This window comes from Lissotriton helveticus, chromosome 10 (assembly GCF_964261635.1).
Source record: "Lissotriton helveticus chromosome 10, aLisHel1.1, whole genome shotgun sequence".
Taxonomy (NCBI): domain Eukaryota; kingdom Metazoa; phylum Chordata; class Amphibia; order Caudata; family Salamandridae; genus Lissotriton; species Lissotriton helveticus.
This window is the reverse complement of record NC_136071.1, coordinates 820818559-820837623: the sequence shown is the minus strand read 5'-3', so window position 1 is coordinate 820837623 and position 19065 is coordinate 820818559. Positions and strand designations below refer to the sequence as shown.

General features: G+C 42.6%; 1 protein-coding gene across 2 annotated transcripts in view; it reads right to left on the bottom strand.

The window, feature by feature from the left end:
• Positions 1 to 19065, bottom strand: part of LOC144784551 (protein nucleotidyltransferase YdiU-like) — a 319919-nt gene that overhangs the window by 58009 nt on the left and 242845 nt on the right. For both annotated transcript variants that reach the window (XM_078663432.1, XM_078663433.1), the window contains one exon: positions 16376 to 16419. In XM_078663432.1, the coding sequence (XP_078519558.1) occupies positions 16376 to 16419 (44 nt within the window). The remainder of the gene's footprint in view (positions 1 to 16375; positions 16420 to 19065) is intronic.

Here is a 19065-nt window from a genome sequence, read left to right as displayed (position 1 = left end):
GGCCAGCAGGTGCAGTTACTAGGATCGTTGTATGATACCAGAACCATTATCCTAAAATCTTGAACCACCCCACCATTTTGGCAGGCATGGGTTTACCTTTATACCTGTACAGTCCCGGAAATGACAATAGTACGCCTGTGGCTGGCTTGTGCACTTCCTCTGTTTTATTATTTTAGAATAATATTAAAGAGTTACCACCTTCTAACATACGGTTCTGGAAGAAAGCTGTAACAGGAACTGGGAGAAAAGGAAGTATGGCTTGCTGAACTGCAGCGACAGATGCAGGGGTAAGAGCGGAGCAAGACATCACTAACAGAGGCCTACAGAGCATTGGCAACTATCTGGGACAGGCTGGACTGTCATGTCCAAAAAGAATATTGGCACCATCTCCATAGAGAGGGTGATAAGTTGAGACAAATGTTGTCTTGGTTACTTACAAGAGAACGCTTCCCACCAACAATTTTTGCTCTATGAGGTCCTGATGGTGCACTGGTTATGGGCCAGACAGATATTACGCAGCTACTACGTGATCATCTTACTGGGCTCTATACTGTGCCGATACCAGCAGGGTATCTAGGGGAGGAAGAGGTCCTGGATCGGGTAACCATTACCCATTTGACGACGGCACAGGGCAAGGGACTAGGGGAGGCCATATCTATGGAAGAATTGAGGGAAGCACCTCGAGCTATGGCGAGAGGAAAATTCCCAGGTCCCGATTGGTTTCTGGTTGAATATTACAAGGCCCACTCGGCCACCTTGCTCTCGGCGCTCCTGGAAACCCTTTTGGAGGTGCATAAGCTTGGCGAGCTCCCTACACATATGAGAGAAATTACACTTATGCTTCTAAAGTCAGACAAGGACCCTGTAGATCCAGGTTCATACAGGCCACTCTCTAGGCTGAATCTAGATGTTAAATTGCTTGCAAAGGTTTTAGCACTCCGGTTGGGGTAGGTTATAGTACACATAGTGCAGGAGGATCAGTGTGGTTTTGTACCGGGGAGGGGTTCCCATATGAACCGGCGTCAACTGTCGCACGTGATGCACGATTCCCAAGCATGCACCTTTGCGGTGGCTTTGGACATAGAGAAGGTTTTCGACACACTGTCCTCGCCGTACCTATGGGAAGCCCTATGCTGTATGGGCCTGGGGACCGGGTTCCTGTAATGGGTCCAGTTGCTTTATAGACTGCCCACTGCGAGAGTGCAGATGAGTGTCCGAGGCCTTCAATGTTGAAAGGGGAACACTACAAGGTTGTCCATTGTCACCGCTCCTATTTGCAACGACAATGGAGCCACTAGCAATATATGTTAGGGACCAACTACACTACGGGAGCATCCTAGTGGGAGATAATAATTAGGTTGTGTAAATGTACGTAGATGACATGTTGACATATGTAAGAGATCCTAAATGCTCCTTACCCATTCATATATAGCTACTGGAGCATTTTGGCAGAGTATCAGGACTCCGCGTCACCCAACATAAAACAGTGCTTTACCCCATAACCTCTCTGCTGGATAGCGGCGTGGCAGTTCTCCCAGCAGTGGGAATGCCATTGGAAATATGTAGCTTAAGATATCTTGGTCTCCAACTCATCCATGACCACCAACTCCAGTATGAGCTAAATATGGGTAGGATCCTAGAAGGCCTCATAAACTCTGTCCGGTTTTGGACCACATTGCCTCTGCTGGTGATGGGCAGAGAAGCCCTGAGTAAAATTGTCCTGCTACCAGGTTGCTTCTACACAATGCAAAACTAATTTTGTGCCCAACCATTGGCAATGTTTCGTCAGATAGATAAAGGCGGGCAAGAGATGCAGGGGTTCGACTGGAAATTCTGAAGCAGGATCTCGATGAGGATAGGCTGAGACTTACTGATCTACAGCTGTATTACTTATCTGGTCTTTTGCAGTTCATGGCGATGTGGTGTAATGAAGACACCAATGGGAAAAGAGTTTGATGTAAGGGTCAACTGGGACTGAACGACTCCCTCACTTGCTGATGTGTTAGACTACTGCTGGGAACCCCATTTTGTGTTTCTCTTGTAGCACGTGCATGGGAATTGGCCGTTGGGAAATTATAAAGAAGGCACCGTACGCCCTGCTTCTTCCGCTTTGGTGGTGGCACCCCTTCCTGCACATCCATGAATCTATGAACATCTATAAACATCGAGAGCTGGATAGAGGGGGATGTCAATATCAGATCCCCCTTCAAACTGGATACATGGGAACCATTGGAATATACCTCCTTTAATCACCTTCTTCACAACATCAAATCTGGCTCCCCCCTTTATCCTCTACCCCCACATGTGTTGGGGTAGCTGGATTCTTCCATACTGTTTATGGTAATGGAGCTTCTAAATGCCTCCATAAAGGAGGGCCTAGTTCCTCCCAGATGGAAACATGTCATGGTCCTCCCCTCCTAAAGAAAGCCAAGTCTGACCCATTCCATTCCATCAAACTTCCACCCGATCTCGCTGCACCCCATTTTCTCAAAAATCTTGGAGAAGCATGTGAATGGTCAGCTGACCTTTGTTGAAACCCAGAACTATCGTCATACCTCTCAATAGGGTTTCAGAGCTTGCTTCTCTACTGAATCCACTCTTTTGGGGTTACTGAAATGCTAAGGCACGTTAAGTTGAAGGTGAAACTGCAACACTCATCCTATTAGACCTCAGTGCCACATTCGAAACGGTGTCCCATCAAATCCTGTTGAGAGCCCTACAGGGCCTGGACGGAATGGCCTTGGAATGGTTTTGTTCCTTTCTCAAGGACAGGAACCTTCTAGGTTTTTTCAGCGACGGCCAGCTCCGATTCACATTCCTCCCCTGATGGAGTCCCACAGGGCTCGGTGTTGAGTCCACTCTTATCAGTGGAGGTTGTCGAAAGTGCAGGACTGTCTCTCTTTTCCTATGCTGACGACACACAGATTATTTTTTTCTCTCTCTTCGTCACAAGGACACAAGCCCTCAGACCTTAATTTAAGATTAAGCAAAGTTGCCCTCTGCATGCAAAACAATCTGCTCAAATTAAATGGCGAGAAGACCAAAGTTATGATCCTAGGTAAAATACATGATCTTGGGGGCCGCAACACTGCCCCCCGACTTGGGAGCACTACCCACACCGGTGAATAGTGTTTGGAACCTGGGTTTTATTGTGGCTGAATCTCCGTCAATGAAATAACAAGTAGCCAAGGTGTAATCCACCTGTTTTGCAGTCCTGCAGTGGTTAAAGAAGGTTTTATGGCAGATTTCTCTTCCAGCACAGAGAACTGTGATCCAGGCCCTCATAACTTCAAGACTGGATTACGGTAATGTCCTTTACTTGGGAGCCGATAAATCGACTATCCAGAAGTTACAGCTGGTGCAAAACGCAGCAGCAAGACTTTCTAATCATCTGCCTAAGTTTACCTCTGTCTCAGGGATTCTAAGAGACTTACACTGGTTGACGGAGTCGAATAGGGTGAAATTTAAGCATCTGTGCTATATTTTTAGAATCAAAACAGGTTCAGCCCCTAAATACCTGCAGGACTTGGTTCAGCGTTACTATCCTTCTCGCCCTGTGAGCTCAGCTCAACATATCCGGTTTGTGATTCCATAAATCAGATTGGCCATATGAGAGACAGGTATCTTTCCTATCTTGGACCAACTTTATGGAATTCCTTACCAGCCTTCCTGCTAGATGAGACCTCTTTTCTCTCTTTCCATAAGCGATTGAAAACCTGGCTATTTTAATCTGATTTTCATGTATTTCCTTCTTTCTCTCCCTACACCTGCCTGGCGCCGGGAAACCCCTTGAAATAGCTGTGCACTCTACAAATGTTGCAGTAATAATAATCTACAGGGGTGTTGGGTGGGGCCTCACTGCCAGTCGCAGAAACTGGCAAAGGATATAGGGTATAGGGTGCTACAGGGTATGAACCTTGGCCCAAAAATCTTAGGATTATTGTACATGCATCCAATTGCAAGAGTTAGAATTTTTTTTATTTTTTTTTTTTATTGAAGTTTTGTATAGCGCTGGCTGGACCCGAGGGTATCTGAGCGCTTCACATCAAAGACAAGACATCATCTCTCAGCAGGGGTCAGATGGCGGAGGTACCAAGCAGGTATGCCAGCTTGGCCCACTTTTATATTCATGAGTGACTGAAACCCTGGCCTTTCTTCCTGGTGAGAGAGTAGTTGTACTGCTGGGCACACAATGCGATCTCATTAGACACAGATGATATTCTATTGTATATTAGAGAGCCTGATGCTGACGTAGATGCAACAGTGCCAATGGAAGATAAGTTCAGCGTTTTTTCTCAGATCAAGGGCTAATTGGGTGAGGCCCGGTCTGTTTCATCTGAAACCACAAGATGAAGCCACACTGTTATCAAACAGATGTGACCCATTCAAATGAGCCTTAGACATATTTAAATATTTAGGAATAAAGATGTTATAGAAATACCACTTTCAGCGCTTAATTTGTGATATAATAAGTGCCTGTGGCGGGCACGGTCAAAGGTCGTGGTGCCAAATACCAAGGCTAGTAGTCTCAATTTCTCCCCATGCTTCTTTAATCCACCATCAGGAGCCCCTCGTTCTTTATCTCACTGTTTCAGATTCCCTTTCATCTCTGCTTTCTCCCTTTAGCTCCATCTGTCTCTTCCTCCTTCTTTCCCTATTGTCGGGTTTTCTGTTGCCCTGGATAAAATTCTGAAGAGGAAAAAGAAGTGTTGTTCACCAAAAATAAGTGCCAGTGGGCCCCGCCTGCAACCACTGGCTCAAATTAAGCACTGGTCACACAAAGAGGGAACACAGTGAAAGCGCTAAAGGTGCTGAGAAACCTAGTAAATCTGTAACTATATCATTGGTGGTGTTCTCAAAAACAATTATGTTACCCCCACCCGTACTACTTTGTAAATATACTGTTTGTTGTCTTGCATTTTTTATTAATTACTAGCTTACCCGTTGCGCGTTGCTGCGATCTCAGGAGAAAGGAAATTTAAGGAAACTTGTTATGATAACATTCAATTTACATTGTGTCATTTTTATTGAAACGTATTCATTTTATTATGGAAAACATTTTAAAGTGTTGTTTTAATTCTGTTTATTTATTCGAGTGCTTGTGGATACACGTTATTTTTTGTTTTTCCGTCTGGTGCGTACACGAATAAATCAGAAGGTTTTCCGATGCATGAGCTGGCCACATACAGTTGTCCATGTGATAAGCACGGAATCTCCAAATTTAGTCCACACACTTGCAGCGATTGTCCTTGTGCTTTGTTGATGGTCATTGCAAAAGCGAGTTGCACCGGAAACTGTAAACGTTGCGTACACGAATAAATCAGAAGGTTTTCCGACGCGTTAGCTGGCCACATACAGTTGTCCATGTGAGAATCACGGAATCTCCAAATCTAGTCCACACACTTGCAGCGATTGTCCTTGTGCTTTGTCGATGGTCATTGCAAAAGCGAGTCGCACCGTAAACTGTAAACGTTCAGTATTGGAAAGATTATGAGGGCCCTGGGTGGCCGGAGGCCGATATTTAACCTTTTTTTTGCCAGAAACCTTCGCGTGAGTGTACTCAACATCTTTTAACAATTTTAATTTTAATTTTTGTGTTTGTTTTTTTTGTAGCCAGAAACCTTCGCGGGAGTGTACTCAACAACTTCCCAAAGTTTTATGCCGATCGGATGAACGGTGTAGTAATGCATAAAGTTTTTAATTTATTTTGTTTTTAGCCAGAAACCTTCGCGGGAGTGTACTCAACAACTTCCCAAAGTTTCATGCCGATCGGATGAACGGTGTAGTAATGCATGAAGGACAAACGGACATACTTTGTTTTTTATATATATAGATTGCTGTCTGGCTTGGCACAGGGTAAAGGCAGCTGTTGGCAAGCACCGTATATCTGGGAGCACCTAATATTGAGCTATCTTATACTGAAAGACTTCCACAATGTTTGAACACATGGCTGTGCACGGAGGGCAACGAGCAGATCCCAATTCCTGCAAAATAAGATAAGGCTACTGACAAGTGCAGAAGTTATTGTAGGAACATAGGGATCGCCCTACATTTATACATATGGCACAACATTGCTTGAAACACTACTTAAAAAACAACACGAAACATGGGCGGCATATGCACCCGAGCTCCCTGTGCGGGGTATCCCTATGCTCTGTAAAATAGCTAAGATTAAATGGGAGAGAGCAAGACTGTAAAAAGCAGGTACTTGTATGAGTGCAAGCCCTCTGCACCTTTCACGAGATCAGAACCGAAGTCATGGTTCACCTGGACCACTTCCTAGAGTGTAGTAGTGTCATAAACCAGATAAAGAGACGTGGAATATGAAGATGATTGAGGCCGCGTCATTCAGGATAATGAAATTAATAGTCACCTATGGCCGTGGACGCAGATATTAACAACTTTACACCAAGCATTTCTCAAATCCAGTAAACAAGACCTTACAGGTAAAAGCTCAAATGGGGAGACAACATTGGATTGAAGTTTATCGATGAATACTGGTACCAGTGAAAAACTACACTGCATCAGTATCCTGTAATGGCCAATTTAAATTGATTCAGTATATTTTTTACAGCAAATCTATCTGACCCCAAATAATCCTACTAAAATACATATGGGGATCAAAGAAGAATGCAAAAAGAACAATTGATGGGCAGAATGCAGAACAATGTCATACATTCACCCCAGTACAGAGATCTGGGCCTAAATCCATGCAAAAATGGCACTCAAGTGTTCGAAATGAAACATTTTTGCATATTGTCGTTTACGATTGTTTCTAATTTTCTTTGAATGATAGTACAAATACAATGGAACTCAAGGATTACCTATTAATCATTGTGAAAAATTTGGAAACTAAACAAGTGCAACAATCATTATCACATTAGAATTCTGGGCACCTCACAGGGCCAATGAACAGTGCACCTTGGGTTTTCAAGCAGATTCTGTTTGAACACTGTGGATAATTATACTTACCTGGCAGGGGCTAGCCAGGGATCTCCAGGGTTGCACCAATTAGATAAATTAAGTTGAAGAGATGCATTAAAAATCAAATAATCATCATTTATAGAGTTGAAGGAAGGTGTGCAGGTTGTTGTCTTTTGAATATGAATTACTACACCATTCATCCGATCGCCATGAAACTTTGGGAAGGTGTTGAGTACACTCCCGCGAAGGTTTCTGGCATATGCATTACTACACCATTCATTCGATCGCCCTGAAACTTTGGGAAGTTGTTGAGTACACTCCCGCAAAGGTTTCTGCCATAAAATGTTTTTAAATATCGGCCCCCCAGGGCCCTCATAATCTTTCGAATACTGATGTAAGCACAAGACAGAAAAACAAAAAATCGTGAATCCACAAGCACTCGAATAAATAAATTGAATGAAAAAACACCTTTCATCCGATCGCCAGGAAACTTTGGGAAGTTGTTGAGTACACTCCAGCGAAGGTTTCTGGCATACATTTTTTTTAAAATATCAGCCCCCCAGGGCCCTCATAATCTTTCGAATACTGATGTACGCACCAGACGGAAAAACAAAAAATCGTGTATCCACAAGCACTCGAATAAATAAATAGAATTAAAACGACACTTTGAAATGTTTTCCATATTAAAATGAATACTTTTAAATAAAAATGACAATGTAAATTGAATGTTATCATGACGACTTTTCTTGAATTTCCTTTCTTCGGAGATCGCAGCAACGCACGACGGGTAAGCTAGTTCTCTATAAAGGGACATAGCGAATATGGTATATGGCAATATATATGAGTAATATACCATCCAATATTACAACGATATCTGAATATAAAAAGTTTTTCAAATGGTTAAAAAGTACCAGAGTGGAAGAACTCAGCTAAATGTCTCCACATGTAAATACACACACAAAGGCACTGGTTTCCTGGAAGCCGGTGTGGCATGGACAAGGCTGGGTCACGCAGGCACCTGAGCTTTATTTTGTAACCTTTCTGTACTAGGTAAAAAATGATCTTGGTCAGTCTAGAGAAGGAGTACTGGTCGTATGTCTACTAGAAGCTCTAGGGAAAACATGTTTTAATCCAAAAAGTTTGCTCTTCATAAAATAATAGGTTACCTACTTTTGGTAATGTTTTCTCTAGTGGATATTCTATCTACCTGCAGATTGCTCAACTCTTAAATCTCCTCCAGGGGCTAAACTAAATTCGAAAAAGTTGAAATAGCTCTCCAGCGTCTGCAGGTGGCACCGCAGCTACAACAAAACTCCAGTGCCTCCCCATATATAATGTAACATAGACATATATGGTATCACCCTGATGATCTTACATCAGTTCCTGTTTGTTTTTCCGCACCCCTAAAGGAGAAGTCACTATTGACGAAACTGGCAGGAAGGCAGTGCAGAAAACTAAACTGAATCTTACCACATGTGCAATAACACTCAGCATAACAAGAAGGCGGGTGGTTCCCTGGGGAATCTGCAGGTCGAGGATCCACCAGAAACAAAAGTAAAATGGTAAGTAACATATTCGTCTGATGGATATTTTTACCTGAGGTTTCCTCACCTCCAGAATCAATACCAAAGCAATGACCCCAGGAGGAGGGTCGGAGTACAAAAAAGAAAGGACAACACCATGCAGACTCATACAGACTGCATTCTCCTCAAGACCAAGCTGTGAATAACACCCAGGTACAAGAGGCAGAATAAATACTGCGCTGCCATCCAGTACATAGTAGAAATGGAATCCGTCCCACTTTGCAGGAGACCAGGAGACAATGGGCTGTCCTACAAACATCAAAGAGATCCACACCCCTAAGAGTGACACGTTCTAACAATCAGGCTGGAAACTTGTATTTCAGAGTTCTGGTATTTTCTCTTTTAAGAAAATATGCCTGAAAGGACCACCAGTCCATAAGGACTCAACATCACATACCGATCGAAATGCTACAAGCAAAGCCATGTCTTGCATAACACCAGGGAAAGACAACCAAATAATATCCCCCACTGTATTAAAATAGTGCAAAAGGTGAAATGCTAAAGAAGCAGAAAAACTGTCAACATGACTACAACAACAAGACTGGGGCAAAACTATGTAGATTACTAACCAAAATTAGTCCACATGAAAAATACAATGCCACGCAGAGGGTTTGTAAACCAAATGGCTAACTAACAGAATGAAACAGGCCCTACATGGGCCCATGAAAGGGCAAATAATCAAACAGACACAGAACCTTCCACTAACATGAATGGCAGGACATCCCCAAAAAGGGCGCAATCAAATATCACTTTATAATAGGCATCCTCACCGGGGAAGCTAACAGGTGAAATGCACCAGAATAACCTCCTGCTATGGGCAGTCCAAAAAGACCTTTCCTAATTAAAGGCACCCAGCATCCTATGCCACCACTTGTTCTGATTACAAGGTGAAACAAATAATATAAACATACACCCATACAAGTTATGGGTGAGTTACTTTATACAAAATGTTGTATACTGGTCTACACATGCATCCAAATTTGCAAAATGTTCACATTGGTTTTGCTGTGTTGTTTTCTACTTTTAGGAGAGTTTGTTGTCGCAGCGATATGAGACTACCACAGTTATCTTCTACTGGTAGGTCTACACATGTTTTTTTTGTTTTCACTGTTGCAGTAGTGTCATATTGATAGGTCCTGAAGAAAGCCTTGTTAGGCTGAAACATGTTGGCCATTTTTCCACAACTGATAGTAGTATTTGTTTGACACACTATCATCACACTGCTTTTTAACCTTGTCGTTATGTTGACCCTCCTCAATAAAGTCGTACTTTGGCACCATAACAAACAATTTTAGATTTCACATTTTTCATCACAACACACCTTCTGAGCACTGCAACTCCTTTCCCGACAACCTACTAATACATCCTACTGGCTGTCCCTCTCAGTGGTGGACCTATTACTAGTGTTCCTCTACACATGATCAGAGAGGTTCCTAGTAGATACCAGTTTCCAATAAAAACCCAGATGACGAGACTCCGCCATTGGGTGGGCTGATGGGTATCATTTTCACTCTTTGCTCATTCTTTACACTGGTGTCTCCTTCTCTCCTGTTAGTGGTTACTTCTTCACATTACATTTGAGTGTGTAGCAATCTGTAGCCTTTTCACCAGACCCTTAGCATCCCCTGTGTGTTGTTGAAACAAATAATATACCAGAAACCTCCCTACCATGAAGGTTGGTGTTAGGAGGTAAAGTAAGTCAAGCAGAGGAAGGCACACAGAACATAACAGAAAGGACTATTTGATACAAACATTAATCATGCTCTGCCTAGAAAACACCTCCAACCAAGGCACCCACACTACCGCAACTGCAGACAGAGACAAGGCACAACCTCTGATACCATCAACTGAATCAAACTTGGTCGGCCCCATGAGAACAAGAACATGAAGGAGCAAGTAAGGCTCAGCCGATAGGCAAGTACTTGACATTCGAAAACCAAAATGTCTCATGATGGTAGAGGGCAACCAAGCAGCAACCCCCAAACGCAAGGCAACAAATGAGAACCAAAAAATTTGATTAATCTTTTCCAATACAAAACATAGAACACTTAAAATAATGAGGGCGAAGCAGCCAGCTCAAACAATTGTTATGCCCAATGAACAACATGGTGCTGCCAGTGCACCCTCAAGATTCAAATCATGAGCATCGGCATGCAATAAGCAATACTAATATGAAGCATAGGCAAGCCACCTACATTCTCCGAGGTGGGAAAATCTGCAGAACAAACTAATAACCACTGTGTACCCAAAATCTCACCACTGACAGGGATGACATGGATGGCTGCAATTCAAGCAACCACAAGATCAACCTTGTCAAACCAAAGGGTAAGCTCTCAACCAGAGACCACTGGATATCTTTCATGAAAGATGAGTTCCCTTTCAGAGGAGCAAAACCCAAATAGATAGGTTGTCTGGGATGGTATATCATGTGGTCAAAAGGCTCATAATTCAAGAGGGTACCATAGCAGGAAAGGCCTCAGAGCAGCCTCAGCCCAAACAGCACTGGACACAAGAACGCAAACACCTTTCAGGCCTAATCCTGAAGGAGACATTCAACATGGTCTGACCAGGGAAGCCAGGGATAAAGATGATGACTGATGCTGAAACCAATCAGGGTAATTCACAAACATACTGCCTTCTCCGCAAGCGTGGGAAGGCAAGTGCCACTAGTGTATCAGAAAGGAAGTTCTGGCAATGCCCCACAGCTGCAATAGCATGAAATGTTGCAAGTCTAACTCGTCTTCCAAGGAATATGTTCATCATATTTGGAAGGCCTACCATTGAAGACATCAGTATGTCCTCTGACAGCATCATCCCTTTGAATAAATAGGAACCATCAAAGGGCGCTTCCAGCATATTTGCCTGAACTCTTCACTGATGGCCCAAGGAGTTCAACCAAGCATGTCATTGAAGAACAATTGAGGATCTCATCAATGTATCCAGAGCCAAAAGAGAAGGCCAACACTAACTATTTCATTACAAAAAAAATTCAGCAAAATGGTCTTTCATATGATCCAGCAAGTGGAAAACCACCATCTGCACCATCTCGCAAAGATCATGTGAGTAATATGCCACTTTATATGGTATTGCAGCAAAGAAGCACCCGACTCCCAGAGCAAAACCTTTTCTTCCGCATAAATTTAATTGAAAATAGCTCCTTGTCAGCTGGGAAGGATAGCGAAGGCCCAACATTGAAACTTGTCAAATCTGAAGCCTGTTGTTTCAGGCCCTATGTATTCGGATGAAAAGATAGATATGGCAGCTCACCCGGTGCAAGTCGCTGAATACGAGAAAACTCACAGTGGATGGATTGTGCTGAAGTTAGATTACTCCAAACTGACCTAACGGAATTCTAAAAAGTCTCAATAAAAGGCAACCAGGGATGTGGCATAGAACAACCAGACTACAAAATTTAGGTCAGAATGTACAAACTCCTCGGAAAGTACACGGCGGGGGTCATCAGAAGTAGCTGAAGCAGACGAGCTCAAAGCAAGTAGAGTCTGCAAACCAAATCTGGGAACTATTCAAAGTTTGAGCACGAACAGAGGAAATCCACCTCTACTTCTACCTTCGGAAACAAAATTCTCAACTGAGACATGATAGAAAATCATGGGAACCTCCGTGGAAGAAATCAGAGTCGGAAACAACACCGTACCATAGATGGCATACGTCTCAATTCTAATTCCAAAAGAAGCGGCTAGGCGTTTGATTGCAGAAGAAAATAACCATTAATATCAAAGTAGCGTCAGGCTCATTAGCAGAGGGTGTGTCAGCACTGTTGTATGTTAATTTATGGAAACATGAATACTGGGAAACCACACAGGAGTAAACCGAATCATGGAAAAACAATTTTAAGAAAATACAAATAAAAATTAAAGGAAACATTTTAATGGAAAGATAATTTTATAGGAAAATCAAAAATTACATTAAACATGGGTGGAGTTAGCGAGGGATTTTTGGGTTCAGGGATGGGAAATGTTTGGGGTGATGAAGGCTTTTCAGGGGTCAGGAAAGTGAGGAGTTCTGGCATAGAAAATGTTTTTTAGGGCTCACTGTTGAGTGGAGTTTAGGGATGTGAGGGATTTTTAGGGTTCAGGGATGTTGGAGTGTAAGGGTGTTGAGGGGTTTTAGGGTTCATGGATGGGCAGAGTTTAGGGCTGTTGAGGTTCAGTTATGGCTCGAGGATTAGGAGTGGTGAAGAGTTGTAAGGGTTCATGATTGGGTGGAGTTTACAGTTTTGAGGGGTTTTAAGGATTTAGGGATGGGTGGAGTTCAAATGTAGAAAGTGTTTTTTTAGGTTCAGGGATGGGTGGAGTTTAGAGGTGGAGAGGGGTTTTTAGGGATCATGGATGGGTGGTGTTCAAGGGTGGTAAGGTATTTCTTTTAGTGTTCAGAGATGGGTGGAGTTGGGTGTGGTGAGAGGTTTTAAGGGGCCAAGGATGGGTGGAGTTTAGGTGCAGAAAGGGGGTTTTAGAGTTCAGAAATGTGCGGAGTTTAGTGGTAGTGAGTGGTTTTAAGGTTCAGGGATAGGTGGAGTTTAGGGCTAGAAAGGACTTTTAAGGTTCAGGAATGGGTGTGGTTTAGGCGTGGTGAGGGGTGTGTAGGGGGCAAGGATTGATGTTGTTTAGGGGTTGTGAGGGAGTTGAAGTGGATGATGTTTAAGGTTGAAGAGGAGTCAGTGAATTAAAATATTTCAAAATATTCGTTCAAACAATGTAAAAGATATAAGTCTGAAATAATGTTCCCTGAAGTAAAGCACCGAAATAAATATCTCTAACAAAACTGTTTCTGAAAGTAAGACTTGCATCCATTACATTTACTCCTTAAAAATAAGCATGCAAAAGCAAATTTTGAACAAAAAGACATTCTATGAATTGGTTTCAATGAAATGGTAATGCCATTCATTCTGAAAATTTTCATTAAACAGTTTAGGTAAAATGGCATCTTGGAAACGGTATACATAAAATAGTTTTTCTATGAAATCATATACAATTGCCAGCACAACTGAGGTTGAAGAAGCAGCAGGCAGCTTATGTCCGAAGACATACTAGTAATTGGAGGAGGGCGGATTCCAATTAGGACCACCTCTGTGGTGTCCACATCAGAAGCCAGAAAGGCAGAAGTTAATCTAGCAGCACCAAATGCAGAGCCCGAGAACAGCTGGGCACTGGCATCTGTTGATATACACCAATGTAGGACATAGCCCCGAAAAGGACATTGAAGTCAAAGTACTGGAGTGAATCTGTCAACTCAAAGACCTGTCCCACAATTGGCACCAATGTCTAGGTGGAGAAACGTTGCCCTGTCCAGTAAATGTTACACTCTGACTGCAAATATTTACTTTGGAGAGAGGTTGCAGCATCATACTTATCTTGGGAATAAGATCTGAAGAGATGCCGATGCTCAAGCTTGTTGCAGCCTACAGATCATGTGATGGACCCTGCCCAACCATCCATGAAAATCAAAGGTAAGCCATTGTGATCAATGGTATTCCCCAGGCTGCTCCCAGGTCCCCTGCTGAGACCTGGACCAGACTAACTAACAGGAGAGCATGCTCTCTGCAAGTAACTCAGGAGGAAGGGTTTAGCACGCAGAAGGGAATTCCTGAAAATCTGTTCGAAGGGGAGGACAAATGCTAAATACTGGAGCAGGTTAGTCTTGAATTGGGGCACTGGATACGTATTGGGTAATGCCTGTATACAACAAAACTAGGAAGGTAAAGCACATAGAAAACAATAAATAAGAGCAAGCTAATAAAAAAGTACAGGGAGAACAACAGGTAAACTACCATAAATTATATTTTGTATACTCCATGGAAAATGATCTGTCTATAATAAAGTCTAACAATAAGGCAAGAAGCAGTTGATATCACATTCTTAGATGACACTCAGCAGCTCTTATGGGAGAAGAGCATTGGGTGAGTCTCTGTGCAGGAATGCGTAAGCCCTAGAATCCACTGACACCCACTGCTAAGAATAACAAAGAAATATTAAAAACAAGAGAGGACAAAGGGAATGGAGATGGAGGAACTGAATAGAGGAATTGGGCTCAGGCAAAAAGTCAACACTCTAAGAAACACTAACAAGACTGGAAGTACACAAATCAAGAGATACTCAAATACAGGACTAGGAATGTGCACACAAACAAGGACTGGACTGGAACAAGGAATATTGAAATTACAACAGAGACAGAGGAACTGTAACAACCAGAACCAGGGAGAGAGAAGTTAAAGTAATAATGCCAGTAAGGGGAAAAACAAGCAAATAAAGAATGTCCAAAGCACAAAAAAGTATAAGAAAGGCTTAAAACAAAGCGGCCAGACAGCCCTTGTTTAACAGTAAAAGCAGTTGGTTGCCCTAAATGCCTTACCACTGAGGTAGTATGTTAGCTATAGCCGGAAGCTCAGGGGAGGAGGACAAGTGCAGGAAGAAAGACAGATGATAGTCTCTACTAGGTGGAAATGCTGCACAGGGACTTGGAGAAGGAATGATGAGGAAAACCAAGAGGGACAAGAAGGGAAAAATGGAAACCAGAAACTAAGAGCGGATAAGTCCAAAAAGTATGGATATAGGAGTCAGAATATGCATAGGAACCAAGAACTATGAAGTTGAACAGCGCTCTACCTCCAGGACTTGATCAAGGCAAGGTCTGGGGACAAAAGAAACTAGATAAACCATGCATCAGGATGGAAGTGTGGAAACTAGGGTTTGAGTGATTTGCCAAGCAAGGTCTTCAATGTGTTGGCTAGTGTTAAGACATAAAATGGTGAAAGGTAGAACTTTACAGGGCCTTGATGAGTGCCATATAATATAAGGATGGCAGAATCCTGACATCCACGCTTAGAATCCAGACTCAAAGGAGCAGGAGTGGCACCTGATCTCTTCGTCGAGGATATTTAAGAGTAGTGGAATCTGCAATTGGAAGTATTCATCAAAAATGTAGATGAACTTTGCATGCTTTTGGTATGCTCATTAAGAAACACTCGAACATGTACTTAGGTTAAATTGCCTATGATGTGTACCTGTACATTTTGCGTTCCTTGTGTGAAGTAAACGTACTTGATGAAAAACACATGAATTGATTTCATTAAATATATACTCTTGGAGTCTACAGGTAAAACTTTGAACACAGCTTAGCTTTAATAGGCAATTCACGATTGTAGGAACTGAACTGATGAGAAGACTGGTGTTTAAATCTAGCACAACATTCAAAACCATGTTTGGATTAAAAGGTTTGTTTAGTGTGGCATAAAACTCTCCGAATTGTGTGAATAGGCTGCTTGGCTGCACCATCCCATTGTCCTGATGTTGCAAAGTCATGAGAGTAAACAGAAGCAGATTGCTAGGAGCAAGCAGCCTGGGTTTTCATTAGGAAACAATAAAGAGCTAATTTGATGCTTGCTTGCCTTTTAGCACCACTGCAATGAACATGCAATCTGCCTGCTGAACAGACTGATGAAGTGTTGTAATAACCGAGTAGGCTATGTGATGGGCCTTGCATTACCCTACTAGGGTGGAGTCAATTAATACATGTTTTAACTTGGACCCCAGTTGTTGAAAATCTAGTGGTCTAATGCTAATACTAGACCAAGAGGTGGGTGAAATATCTGACCGAACAAGTGCCCAGTGCCACCGGCCACACAGCCACCTTTTCAGATGGTGAAAGTCCTCTCTTCAATAGCAATGTAATGATAGTTTTCCAAAAGTGAAGCCATTTGGAGACAACACTAGGCTCTCGCCTGAACAGTCCAAACACCACTAACGAGGGCATTATCAAGGTTTAACTGTTTTGACAAGCGGATTGTTTGCAACAGCTATACTGACAAATTTGTTGTTGCATTAACACCGTAGAATTGTAACTTAACTTACTTAACATTCTTCCTCTTCTTTCAACATCCGAATCACTTGGATGACTGGATAGAAAAATACACAAGAGACATTGTAAGAAGTATATTCCTAACTTTTCAAATAAAGAGAGAACATTATGTCCATCAACAAGGCTAGTTTCAATTTAAAGGACATATGGTGCACTGCTTTAATGTCAAAAGACTTGATAGAAAGGTGAAACTCATAATAAAGTCCAATGTGAAGGGAAGGGTAGTTAGACAGGTGGTTGATCGCCGAAATACACAAACACCGAAAGACTTCGAGTGTCATATAGGACTACTAGAAAAATGACCAGAAGAATTGACAAAGCCAGTTGGTCCTGCTTGGTACTGTTGAGCGAGCAAAGCATCGGATTTGCCAATGCCCAACTTGCCATGTTAAAAATATAGAATGCAATGAAAATATTGCTTTTTATACTTTCAAGAAGGTATGGCATGGATCACACCACCAACACACAGATTCAGTCATGTCAGTGAAAAATTATGACTGCTTAGCAGTCCGTCAAGTCAAGATCACCTCTGAAAACCGAATTGAGTGAGAGATCTGAAGATGTTTTTTCATAAACATCCCGACCCCCAATAATAAGGATAAACACTGATAAAATTAGCAAAAACATACATTTTAATAAATACAGATGAAATGACAAAAAATACCATAAAACCAAGAGCCCTAATTTTAATCCAGAATAGTGAAATTTTCACATTCATAAATCCAGAGTTAGAAGAGGGATTGTAGATGTTTTGCAGGTTAGATACGTAGCCAATGTGAAAACGCACGAACGTGCAAATCTGTCGGTATTCTTCAACAAGTTGCAGGTAGTTCCCCAATTTGGAAAAGCAGGCAGATTTATTCCCAACAAGGGCTTGAGTAAATGTGTTTCTAGGATGAGGATGGCAAAGGAGCACCCCCTAAAATGGAAGAGAAGGGGGAGGCCTTTCTCCATGAAAAATCAAACTGTGTCCTTGAGAGGGGAATGGCTTATTATGCAAAAGCACATTTGTGTTGCACTACCATATGTGGGATTGTGCCTTGGGTTACTATGACATGTAGAAATAAATAGGAGGACAATTCACAAAAGAATTTTGAAGTACCTAAAGTAGTATTCTATCAAAACTCTTTTTCTCTTACATGCCTTTGTGATTTGGCCCGAAAATATCTACAGAACGGGAAAAAATGGGAGTATTCATAGAATATCAACATGAAATGAGTGTGAATAGAAAGAACCATGCTCTCTTTTTTCTTTTACCAATAGGCAGTTGCACGTTTTTGAGCCAATTCCCCAAGACATATGTTAGAAATGGGATTCCTGGTTGGCTGAGGTATGCACCCAGGCCAGGTAGGCACCACCACTCTAATCAGGGTAAACTAGATACACACTAAAAGATAACCTGTGCTCACCCTCTGGTAGCTTGATACAGAGCAGTCAGGCTTATCTAAAGTGGCAGTGTGTAATGTATTTGTGCAACATACACACACAATGAATACACCACAAAAAAAACTCCACACAAGTTTAGAAAATTAGATTACTATATTCTGAACAAAACAGGAACAAAAGGACAAAAATCGTGTGTATAGAAATGAGATATCGAATTATAAAGGAATAAATGCAGTAAAGTGGTAGGAAACAAGTAGAGCAAAAAATGTTACTTTCTGTTGCGCTGGATCTGGGTAAAGTTAAAGTTCGGGCTCACTGCGATGGAACACTGACCAACTACAGGACCAACGCAAACCCAAGTGAACGTACTTTTCCTGGACACAAACAGCAAGATGTATCGATCTTCTCCACGTAGTGAAGGTAATGCGTCAGTTCTGAAGACGGGCGCTGGAGTCGAGAGGCATCGAGCGATGCACTGGATTCTGCCACTCAGTCGAGCGGATGAGTCGATATCACCAAGCTGGAGCAGGGGCGATACCTTGTCTAATGTGTCGGTCACTGGAGGTAAAGTGCTGGTTCCGATGCGATGAGCCAATTTTACTTCCGCACTCGGGTCGATGCACCGTTTCTGCTACACACAAACAGGAGATGCTTTGAAATCAGTGTTACAAGTATCTAGGCCACTTTTAGTGAGCCAGACACAGGAGCAAGGGTAGAGACTTTGATATCCCTGAGTCTTATGCAACAGGAGGCCTGCCAACAATCCCTTGGAGATCACTTGGAAGAAAGGCAGAGACCAGCTCTCCTACAGCAGTCAGAGAGCAGCAGGCAGCTGCACAACAAACAGAAAAACAGGCCGTCCAGATCAGCAGTCCAGTTGAGTCCTTTGCGCCGCCAGCAGTTCTTCTGGCAGGGCTTCAGTTACAAGTCCAGAAGTGTCCGATTTTAGGGGGCAGAGAACCAGTACTTATACCCATAAGTGCTTTTGATGTGGGGGGTGACTTCAAAGCACCTCTCTGAAGTGCACAATGATCCCTTTCAAGCCAGTCCTGTCGGCTAGGCTATCTGTGGGGGGGTGGAGGGGATAATCAGTTCTTTGTGTGAGGACAAGACACAGCCTACTCAAGTGAAGTGTTAGCCCCTCCCTTCCATCCTGCCCAGGCAAGTGCATCAGAATACAGATGTATGTAGATGGGTACTCAGGCACACCTATCCTTCCAGGGCTGTGGCTGTCTAGAGGGAATACCCAAAGTGTAGCTGTCATCCACCCCAGATGTGCGTCGGAGACAGAAAGTAA